Source organism: Dendroctonus ponderosae, unplaced genomic scaffold (genome assembly GCF_020466585.1).
Source record: "Dendroctonus ponderosae isolate FM_Combo_2020 unplaced genomic scaffold, Dpon_F_20191213v2 Dpon_F_20191213_11, whole genome shotgun sequence".
NCBI classification, from domain to species: domain Eukaryota; kingdom Metazoa; phylum Arthropoda; class Insecta; order Coleoptera; family Curculionidae; genus Dendroctonus; species Dendroctonus ponderosae.
The window spans coordinates 748,285-760,185 of NW_026017213.1; the positions used below are offsets into that span (position 1 = coordinate 748,285).

Consider the following 11,901-nt stretch of genomic DNA (forward strand, 5'->3'; position numbering starts at 1 on the left):
AATAATAAAAAATTGAACTTGGGGTCCCATGTAAACACATGAAAAAGTTGTTGTAAAAGCTGCAATAATCTAGAATAGTGCTCCCAACTGACCTTATAGAGCCAGGGGGGCACATTGATTGTCATCTAAGCGCCAGTGTGGACACCATAGGAGGTCTAGTGGGTTTGTTCTCCAGAATTTTCTCAATATCCTGCACCATGCTTACGTTGAGCTTGGGAATGAGCTGATAAAACGAGTAAGTAAGTGTTCAGTGAGTAGATCGATGGAAAAGAGTCGCTTGCAGCATACCTGCAAGGCCTGAATACTTTCGTACAATTGGTCCACATTGCTCGCACCCAACAGCAAACACTGAACCGACTCGTTCTTCAAAGTCCAGGCAATAGTCAACTGAGCCAGCGAACAGCCCAGACGTTCAGCCAAACTGTTCAGTTCTCTGATGCGTTCTGAATACTTTCGCGATTCTTCAGCTGGTTGGCTTCGTTCCTTCATCCAGCCGTATCCCTGCAGAGTAACACAGTGAAGAACATTCGGATGATTACATTCAATCGGCTTTGATTGACTCACTTCTTTATTTGCAGCAGCAGTTTCATCTTCAGTCCACGAAAACGAACTGTATTTGTTGCGGAAACTGGCCCGCGAAAACAACTGAATGGTACTGTCGTCTTTGCTTTGGGACAGGCCCATGGATATGGGCGACCAAGCCATCAACCCTATAAAGAGTTAAAAGTTATGGAAAATGCGTGTGCTTGTCTACTATCGGGTTAGTAGATTAATATACAATTGATCTTTGGAGGATTTTAGGAGGGAATTTTGAAGGAAGTGTTTCCCAATACTGCCTAATCTTTGGCAAAGGCTCATTTTGACCTGTATTTGCAACATGCGAAAAAATCAGCATTAAGTGCGACCCTAATGACAGTTTTCCTACTCTCGCATGTCTCTATTATCTACAGAGTGTGAAATTTTCGAATGTGTATATTGGCTCGCGGATGCGAATATTCCAAACAACAATTTGCTGTCGTCTAGAAGTTACGAATTTTTAAAATGTACGATGTAATTGATTGAAAACATCACTTTCGACTTGCATTTGCAAAATTCGGCAAAAATTAGGATTAGCTGCAACTTGAATAAAATTTCGCACATTCTTGAATGTTTCTATTGTCTATATAATGCAAAAACTCCAAAATGAAATTTGGTCTCGTCTAAAAGTTACGAATTTTTTAAATATACTGATTTTAAATATCTAATTGATGGAAAACTTTCACTTTCGACCTGTATTTGCAAAATTCGCCAAAAGTTAAAATTAGCTGCAACTTGAATAAAATTTCGCACATTTTTGAATGTATCTATTGTCTATGGAATGCGAAAATTCCAGAAATAATTTTGTTCTCAACTAGAAATTACGAATTTTAAAAATATATGATGTAATTGATTGAAAACACTCAGTTTTGACCTGCATTTGCAAAATTCGCCAAAAATTAGAATTAGTCGCAATTTGCATAAAATTTTGCCAGTTTTTGACTGTATCGATTATCTATTGAATTCAAAAATTACAAAAAAAACTTGGTTCTCGTCTAGAAGTTACACATTTTTAAAATATACTATGTCATTGACTGAAAACTCTGCAATACACGCAAAAATTTGCGTTAGCTGCAATTTGAATGATATTTCCCACATTTTTGAATTTGTCTATTTTCTATCGAAGGCTAAAATTCCAAAAATAAATCTCTTCTCACCTAGAAGTTACGAATTTTTAAAATATATGATGTAATTGACTGAAAACATTCAGTTTTGACCTGCAATTGCAAAATTCGCCAAAAATTAGGATTAGTCGCCATTTAAGTCAAATTTTACAGATTTTTGACTGTATCGACTATCTATTGAATTCAAAAATTCCAAAAAAAAATTTGTTCTCGTCTAGAAGTTACGAATTTTTAAAATATACTATGTCATTGACTGAAAACTCTCATTTTCGACCTGCCTTTACAAAATTCGCCAAAAATTAGGATTAGCTGCAACTTGAATAAAATTACGCACATTTTTGTACTAACCTATTGTCTATATAATGCAAAAATTCCAAAAATAAATCAATCTGTCTAATTGATTTAAAACTCTCACTTTCGACCTACATTGGCAAAATTCGCCAAAAATTCAGATTAGCTGCAACTTGAATAGAATTTCGCACATTGTTGAACGTATCTATTATCCACAGAATGCAACAAATTACAAAAATAAATTATTTGCTCTCGTCTAGTAGTTACGAATTTTTTAAATATACGGTGTCATTGACTGAAAACCCTCATTTTCGACCTGCGTTTACAAAATTCGGCAAACATTAGGATTAGCTGCAACTTGAAGAAAATTTCGCACATTATTGAACGTATCTATTGTCTATACAATGCAAAAATGCTAAAACTAAATTTGCTCTCGTTTAGAAGTTAGGCATTTTTAAAATATACGATGTCATGGACTGCAAATACTATTTTGAGTTGTTTTGAGAGCAAACACTATCTTGAATAAAATTTTGTTTATTTTTGACATTTCTATTATCTACAGAATGTGAAATGTTCAGTTGGTCCCCACTAGAAGTTATAATTTGTAAAAATATATTGTAACATATGTTTAAAATTTATATTAAAATATGTTCTTGGCCAAAAACTAATATTTTTGAACTGTATTTGTAAAACGAACAAACAGCAAGATTTAGTGCGACCTTAATGACTGTGTTTCGGGAATTTACAATTTTTCTAAATAGAGAATGTAATTGACCAAAAACGCTCATTATTAGCCTGCATTTGAACTTGAATAAAATTTCGCACATTTTTCAATATCTATGGAATACATAAATTTCGAAGGAAAATTTGTAATGTAATTGTAATTTTAGTTTTTTTGCTGTTGCCTAAATGTTATAGGTTTTACCACAAGAATTGTTTACAAGTGTATTGGAWAGTGGAAAATGTATCGTTAAAATCCCGAACTTTGTTAAAAATTAGGCAACTAAMTAGCACCATRCTTATTACTTTTTAATGCGGATGCAAAAGTTCACTAGAAAAACACAAAAAAGAGGTAACAYTCTTCAAGATAGTTGGCTTAACTCTAAAAAAATCCCCATMATCGAGAACGAGACACATTTGTGACACCCGGCAACTTTTCCTCCATCCATTTCTCSTAAACCAAGTATTTTTAAAGAACATCGGACAACAAGGCACAGAACGACTAAGATGTCTAAATGCAGATGAGTTTGTTAAGGAAAGTCGGCAATATTAACCCTGACATTTTTTAYTCTCTTTMGGACCAAAATCGGTGAATAACTGAACGTCCATATGCAAATACATAACATATAAATGRAGCAAATTAAAAGAAAGTTAGGGAGAATATCCACCRAAATTGGTAATTTGGTASGAGAAGTCACTGGTAATATACAYTTTCCWGGTAGCAAGCTGACGTTCACTGACGTCAATATGACGTCATCTTTTGGTCATCATTGACCTTTAGTCATCTTACAATTTTGACCTGGATTGACGCACATGTGACGTCATTTTCTGACGCCAATGTATCGTGATTTTCTGACGTCAATGTGACGCCATTTCTGACGTCTTTTTGASGTCAYTGATTTTTTTTTAATTAGCATATTTCTACCTGTATGTCGGTTCTAAAAATASTGGGATACCGGRAACCACTCTTAAGGGTGCATGGYTTTCAGGATTCGTGTCCAGTCAAAGTGACGAARMAAAGGAGAGTTTTTGCCTCATTTTTAAGTTGAGAAGATGTATTTTCAACAGTTTTACGGCTGCCCTCTAATCGAAAATCAGGGACTCATTTATGTTATTTATAACAAGTTTGTCCAAATAAATATAGTTCCAATTCAGTCGTTTTGCTTGGGCAAAGTCAAAATAGTTCACACAGTCCACACATTGTCGAACGGCAACTTACCAAGAATAAACAAYTATTTYATAATAAATAAKAAATAATAAAGAACTAAAYYAGCCTGGTATTGTATTATGTATAAGAAAGTTTTTAACATTTCTGCAATAAAACATTTCAGCTATAGAAATAGTGTTTATGTAGCCAGCAAATATAAAACCCTATTTAAAAAACCAGAAACTGTATTAATTACGTCAGCAATTGACGTYATTAAGATGTCAGCAAATTGGCGTTATTAAAACGCCAGCAAATTGGCGTCATTAAGACGTCAGCAAATTGGCGTCATTAAGWCGTCATTTTAYCTGTGACATTGTGGCATTGAAATGACGGCAGTTTAACGTTAGTAASTGACRTCCGTCGGGCATTTGATGCMMAAAAATTYACGTCAAAATGACGACAGTCTGCTAYCTGGGTTGGTTGAATGAACTTACCGACACCAATCTTATTGTACAGTTCGGGCATGTGGAGCTCAGTTTTTTCGCGGCAGAACAGATGGTATTCTGCCTGTTCCACAATGGGTGTTACACAATTGAATTGCCGGCAGTTTGTATAGGCTTCCATAATTTCCACTGGAGACCATCTGGCAGTGCCCCAATACATCACCCAGCCCTGGTTTATTACGTAGTTCATGGCTCGCACCACCTCTGAAATATATGCAACAAGGCACCGGTTTAGATCACAGAACACCTCTGAACTCGATTCGAACGAATCGAATTCCTTATCGATTAATACCTTCCATGGGGCACATGGGGTCAGCCTTGTGAACGATCACGACATCGATGTAGGAGAGCTGAAGACGACTCAGACTCGCTTTTACACTTTCGATGATGTGTTTCCTGGACAATCCCCGCTCTTCAGACCTGAAACGCGTCCAATTGTTCAATAATCATCAACCTGAGCGTTGCAACAACCGTTCCCACCTAGTGCTCCAGTAAATTTTGGTGGTCACGATGAAGGTGGTCCGTTTCCAGCCCCTCCGAGTCAAAATTCGGCCCAATTCCACTTCGGCTCGTGTGCCTGAGAAAAAAATGCATTTGCAAATAGACTTCGCTTTCAAATCGAAAAGAGGCGCCTACCGGAATGAGCTTCGGACAAATCAAAAGCGTTTATTCCACTTTCTACCGCTAATACTATTATTTGTTCTGCTTGTTCCTCCGTTACGTTTGGACTGAAAGTAGGCCAAGTACCTAAAAGAAAAAAACAGTGTTTTTGCTTCAACAATTTTCATCTTTTAAAAGAGACAGAATTTGCCCCTATTTTTTTTCTATTTGCAATTTGCAAAAGAACGAATTAGTCATCGAATCGAAACCAGGTGGAAAATGTTGTTGAGGTTCCAACTTTCAGAAAAAATAAAATTAAAACACAAAAATCTAAAACTTTTGTATTTAGAACTTTGACATTCAACCTCAAATTAACTGTCAAAATGACGAAAAACGTATTTTTCAGTTTTTTTTCTCTCGCATAACTGATTTGATTTACATGAAAATTCGTAAAAGTATGTCTTTTCTGATGCTGAAAATGTTACTACAGTTGAAAGAATTTTATTAGTCAGTAGTTTGCTTACACATATTAACGCTGGAATGCAACTATGATTAGAAATCTATTTGAAACCTACTCTTATGACCACGTATACAGGGTGAGTTTTTTTCGATGGCCAGTACAGGGATCTTCGGAACTAGAGCAGTTACGAAGAAGGTCAAATGGACAAAGAATTGAAGTTTTGAAAGCTCTACTCGAAACCAATTTTAATTTCTTAAATTTTACAACTGTCAAGAGATCAATGTTAATCAAGCTGTTAATGATATTTGGGAAAAACTTATTTATGGTAAATTTTTTAATTACGCCTAGTTCCGTTAACATTAATTTGACAGGAAAACATTAAATAGACAACTTGTAGGAAATGTAATTCCCAACAAAATGACATGAGATATTTCACCAAAATAACTGTCATTTTTGACATATGACGCAAATTTGAGTTTTTTTAAATGGCAACCATACTTGATTATTTCTTTAGCAAATAGAGCATTTTATTACGATTTCTGTGATATATCACATCGATAGATTTTTTCGAAAATAAAGTGTTTGCGAACAATTTACACTTTTTTCAATTTAGTTGATCTGAGTTATGGAGTCATGGGAAATAGTATAAGACATAGCATTGTTTCCATAGCAACAAATAATAACTTCTTTCAACTTTTGACAATCAAGTTTAAAGTCAACTTAGAAATCTAAGTTAGTTTTATTGTAAAAATGACTTATTTCAATCAAGAAAAGCGCGACATGATTGAAACTTACATCAGATGTGATAAAAATGCTAGACGAGCCTCTGATTACTATTTTCAGAGGTATATTGACTGTCGTCAACCGTCTTTCAAAACTTTCAGACGATTATACAAACTTGACACTTACGGAAGTTTTACGCAGCCAAGAAAAGAAGATAAAGTTATAAATGAAGCTGTGGAGGTTAATATCTTGGTCATTGTGAGCCAGAATCCACAGATTTGAACCAGATAGATCGCAGCAAAATCCGCAACTTCCCAAAGCACCGCGATAAGAGTTTAAAAAATACACAAATTCCATCCATATACATTATCAGTATCCCAAACTTTACATCCAGCGGATGAGAAACTCCCTGTGAATTTTTGTATATGGATCCGAAACAAAGCCAACAAGACATCCAATTCCCTTATAAAATATTGTGGACCGATGAAACTCGATTTACAAATTGTGGTATATTTAATCGACACAATAAGCATCTGTGGAATCAAACAAATCCCCACCACGTTGAGCAAAGGAGAACACAAATTAAATTTGGATTGAAGACTTGGAGTGGAATGGTACGTTAAAAAATTTTGGGACCATTTATTTTTGAAGCCACCTTAAATGGGAGTCGGTATCTTCAATTCCTTCGGAATAACCTCGATTTTATGTTGGACTACTTAGATTTAGATACATGGTGTAATGTGCAATGGTTTAAAGATGATGGCGCTCCTCCACATATTTTTCCCAAGTACGAAATCGCCTGGACGTAACATTTCCTGGGGCTTGGATTGGACGAAACGGCCCTATTTGATGGCCACCTCGATCACCGGATCTTTCACCTCTGGATTTCTTTTTGTCGGGAGCCGAAAAAAACACAGTTTACAAGAACCAATATTCCAATTTAAATGCACTTAAAGAAGCTGTTGATGGTCGGTCCGCAAGAAAAGCAACTTATTCAGTTTTAAAGCGTTGCAATGTTTGTATTGATAATAATGGTTGACTTTTTGAAAACGTTTTACGAGTTACGAAGTTTCTAGAGTTAAATTTTATTATTATTGGTGTTATTTGAATTTTATAATAAACACTTTAAATGAGCAGCAATCTTAATTAAAATAAAGTTATTGACTTTAACGTAGTTGTTAAAATAAATACTGAAGCATCCTGTTATTATTTGTTACTATGGAAACAATGCTGTATGTCTTATACTATTTTYCATGACTAACTAAATCAACTAAATTGGAAAAGTATAAATTGTTTGCAGACACTTTATTTTCGAAAAAACCTAACGATGTRATATCACGGAAATCGCAATAAAATGCTTTAATCAGTAAAGCAATAATCAAGTATGGTTRCCATTAAAAAAAAACTAAAATTTGTGTCATGTGTCAAGAATGACAGTTATWTTGGAGAAATGTCTTTTGTCATTTTGTTTTGAATTTAATTTCCTMCAAGTTGTCGATTTAATGTTTTCCTGTCAAATTAATGTCAACGAAACTAAGAGTAATTTAAAAATTTACCATAAACAAGTTTTTCCCAAATATCTYTAAACARTTTTAGAACATGTCTTTTTATTGTCAATTTTTAGTTCTTTGTGACCCTTAATCCACTCTTCAATGGTTGGCTTTTGTTTTGGCATTGTTTAAATAGTTACCACGTACAGCTAATTAAAGCCAAGTACAGACGATACAAACAAACTAGAGACCAGAGCACCTCGTCGTAACTAACTAAATAAATARCAAAAGTCTCGGCATAGCGCAAGGCTAAACTTTGGGGAATTACCTACGTGCAAACGGATTTTTCGGGGAATCACGCGACGCCTTGCAAAGTTGTCAAATTTACTTTATATGGACATTTATTCCCGTATAATGTAATATGCGGGAAAAAGCTAAAATAAGCACGAACGGACACAATAGCATGAAAACGTTAAAGAAGCAAAAAAAAGCATTATAAAAGCTATCGCAATATACTTAGTTTGGTATAATTCGTAATAGAAATGAAATAATCTTATGGTTGCTTATAAAATTCAGCAATAAGCAAAATGCTTAAAATCCGGTCTTTATTTATTACATTGTTCCCGATATGCCCGTAATTTTAAGGACGGTTTTCGGCCTTTAATGAAAAATGCTTTCGCGTGTTTCATAGGTAAACATATTTGGTTTGAACTCATTTTCTGGCATTAAATTGACCTTTCGGTCAATTTACGACTTTTACACAATCACCGTTCTGAACTAGTTACAACCCATAGGTACCCGCATAAATATTTAAATTCTATTCTAACAGACCCACTTTTTGAAGAAAATTCCACCAAAGTATCAAAAAATTTTCCGCAAGATTTTTTTATTTTAATTTTTTTACTACCTGTGATTTCAAAATGTGTGGAGTAATTAAAGTGAAACTTGAAAAAATGTATTTGCTTCATTGTTACGTCTAACAAAATTTAAAACGAAACGTATGAGGAATAGCTATACAATTAATTATATGAACGGAACAACAACTCCAAATACGAATAACGATAACGTTAAACAAAAACGTTAATCAAGTTTTTGATTTTTTAAACTTTGATGAAAATGAAATCATTTGTGCGCGATTCCGGCTTTTCAGGGGACTGCCACTGGACATCGAAGTTGGCGCGACGGAGAAGGAGCTCAAGGAGCCGGAAATCAAAGACGCTGAAGCGTTCCGGATGGTTAGCAGAGGATCCAAGGAAAGACTTTGGTTCTAGTAAAGACAGCCAACAAGGACATCTGGAATATATCCAGACTGTTCAACCTGACCGTCAAGCTGGAAAAAAACGTAAGACCCAAGATCCTGGACAATGTTTTAGGTGCCAACGACATGGACACAGAAGCGCAGATTGCTTCCAAGGACACCCCGCCAGCTGGAGAGGAAAACAACCCCAAAGAGGACTACCCCTTGCAGTACGCAGCAACAAATAGCAGCAATGGACAGGGAGTCCTTGGAAGCCATTGTCCAAGCGGTAATGTCCCGGCTCCATGTCTAAACGGCCTGACAGTTTTACAGTAGTCTCTTGGAACGTCAATGGGCTAAAAACTCGCCGTCCAGAGCTGGACGAGTCCCTGAACAACAGGAATCCTGAAGTGGTAACACTCCAGGAAACCGGTAGCAAGTAATATTAGGATCAACATACAGGATTATGAGGTTTACAGGCACGACAGCGCCCGACGTGGAGGAATGGCCCTCCTAATTAGGACGGACATCGACCCCCACAGCATAGGAGTAGAGGACACCGACATACACGCCATCAGCGTGCAAGTCAACACCTCTAAAGGGCCAGTAATTGTTACTTCTGTTTACAGAGCCCCCCTCAGGAAGCCCTGAACCTGCTGGACATCCAGACAATGTTAGGGAACAACAAAGCAAGGCTGTTGATAGGTGACCTAAACTGCAAAAACACGGAGAGGAACCTCACGCGAACCTGTAGTAAAGGCCGACAGGTATTAACAATGAACTGTGCCAGTTAATAGACAGTTATATTTGCAGAAGGAGCTTCAGCGTTAAAGTTTATCCAACATATATACTTTTATCCAACACTTTTATCCCACATATATACAAGCGACATTCCAAGGCCAGGGAGAGGAGTCAACAAAACCCTCACTGAAAGAGCCAGAAGAATTTGTGAACCAGCTGAGTTAGAAAGAGCATTGAAACACCTAGAGAGGGCCTTTGGTTGGAATGGAATAAGAAACAGTGGAGGTTGTCCGGAAAAAAACAGATACGCATGATGAGCGTAAGAGTTGGGCTTGCCTCCCATACATTCATGGAGTCGCGGACACGATCGGCAGGATCCTGGAGAAACACAAAGTCAAAACAGTTTTTAAATCAACTCGAACAATCCAACAGACTTTGAGATCGGCGAAGGACAAATGGGATCCTTTATCAGCACCATGAATCTACAGAGTTTCATGCAGTTGTGGCAGAGCATATATCGGCACCACAAAACGTAGTGTAAACACTAGGATCACTGAGCATAAAAGAAGTTGCAGATTGGGGCAAACAGAAAAATCAGCAGTAGCGGAGCACGCACTTCTAGACGGCCACCAAATATGTTTCGACGAAGTGGACATTTTGCACCAATCTCAACGGTATTACCTGAGACTAACCAGAGAGGCCATTGAGATCTTTAAACATGACAACAATTTTAATAGGAAAGAAGAGGTAACGGCCCTTAATCCAGATTGGAAACATTTGAAGCCCCGCCCACTCCTCACGCATGAGCTCACACGGCCGGGTCGCACAAATACGACAGGGGATCCAGTAGTTGAACCAGTCTTAGTCGGGAGATCGGGAGATCACTTCGCCCACTGCCTCATAGCCTTTGATAATGTCCACCGCAGTTGTGGACGAAAAGTAAGGAAGAAATTCCCATCGGCCACGGCTTCAAAGTCCGAAAAACATTCCTAAATATGGGTTGACCGGCCGTGAAAGCCTTCACAGGTTGATTCAGGGTTTTTTTTAGTTGGTAAGAATCTAACATGCCTTCGCGAAGATTTTTTATTCTTCCAGCCGCCGGACACACAAAAAAAAACATTAGGGTTTTTGCCATTTTGTTCGATAATTTGAGGTTATGTCGAAAAGTGTTAAATATAGAAGTTTTACAATCTCTTTTTTTATCTACAACTCTGCCTTTGAATGTTTTCCGATCGGAAATCAAGGTTCGCAAATCGCAAAAAACCGCTTTCAACCCTTAAACTCATTTCCCCATTTCCAGTGTTTTCGCGTTTAAATTTTCGCTTAAACTTGGAACTTCAACAACATTATCCACCTGGTCCATGCTCCTGGTCCTGTTAAAATTTTTTCCAAAGAATTATTTGTACAAGCCTAATACAGGTCTGTAACAATAGGGTGTTTTCACTTTTTTTAAATGTTAATATATAGAAAGAAGTTATGGCAAATATTGCACTGATATAACCTTTTTTGCAAAAAAATCTCCATAATAATTTTAAAGCGAATTTAATTTTAAATCAGATATTTTCCGCCAAAAACGCACAATCCGTATCGTCGGTTGCCTATCCCGATTGTGACGTAGCAGGTCATATCAACAATGTGTATCGTGTTTATTTTGTTGCTTTCGTAGCTCTGTTTTATTATTTAAGTTATTGGGATTATCATTATTTTCTTGCATAATGGAAAATTGTGACATGTATGGAACACAAAATAAGTGGTGTTTTGTGCCAGGATGCAAGAATACCCCAATAAGTGCTCCAAACAAACTCTCTCTAACCGTTCCTCATGATTATGCACGTAAAGTTTTATGGATCAAAGCAGCTAGACGTGATGTTCCTAAATCAAAATCAATGTTTTTGTTGCGAGGATCATTTTAATGAAAGTACGAAGAAAAATCTAATGATGAGGCAGATAGAATATGCCTTGGATCGCACTTTGTGTTCTGGGCAAATTCTACCTTGTACAGTGCACAAAGAACCCTCACGTTTCAATTCCACATATCCGATATCACCATATTGTTCTCGTCATGCCCAAAATACAAATTTAAGAGTTTATTTTACTTTTAAAGCAGCCATGTGTATAAGTTAGGTTAAGTTGAATAAGTGAAATCCTATATTGTATTTACCTAATTTAAACTAATAGAGACAGATTAGTATATTAAGGAGAGAGTAACCAATAATGAATTTACGGATTTTTACCTACGCTGCTGCTTTGACACACTTAAATTAGGCTGAATCGATGCGTTAGTCGTTT

The 11,901-nt window shown here is 36.5% G+C and overlaps 1 protein-coding gene across 8 annotated transcripts in view; it reads right to left on the reverse strand.

Moving 5' to 3' along the window:
* Positions 1–11,901, reverse strand: part of LOC109541685 (voltage-gated potassium channel subunit beta-2) — a 36,089-nt gene that overhangs the window by 4,475 nt on the left and 19,713 nt on the right. For 5 of the 8 annotated variants that reach the window (XM_048662402.1, XM_019910598.2, XM_019910607.2 and 2 more), the window contains 7 exons: positions 4,998–5,108; positions 4,842–4,938; positions 4,654–4,781; positions 4,353–4,565; positions 565–710; positions 289–501; positions 93–223 (listed from right to left, as the gene is read on the reverse strand). In XM_048662402.1, the coding sequence (XP_048518359.1) occupies positions 122–223; positions 289–501; positions 565–710; positions 4,353–4,565; positions 4,654–4,781; positions 4,842–4,938; positions 4,998–5,108 (1,010 nt within the window). In that variant the 3' untranslated portion in view covers positions 93–121. Of the gene's footprint in view, positions 1–92; positions 224–288; positions 711–4,352; positions 4,566–4,653; positions 4,782–4,841; positions 4,939–4,997; positions 5,109–11,901 lie in introns of all 8 variants that reach the window. The other 3 variants (XM_019910599.2, XM_019910601.2, XM_019910600.2) reach the window with 1 other exon arrangement.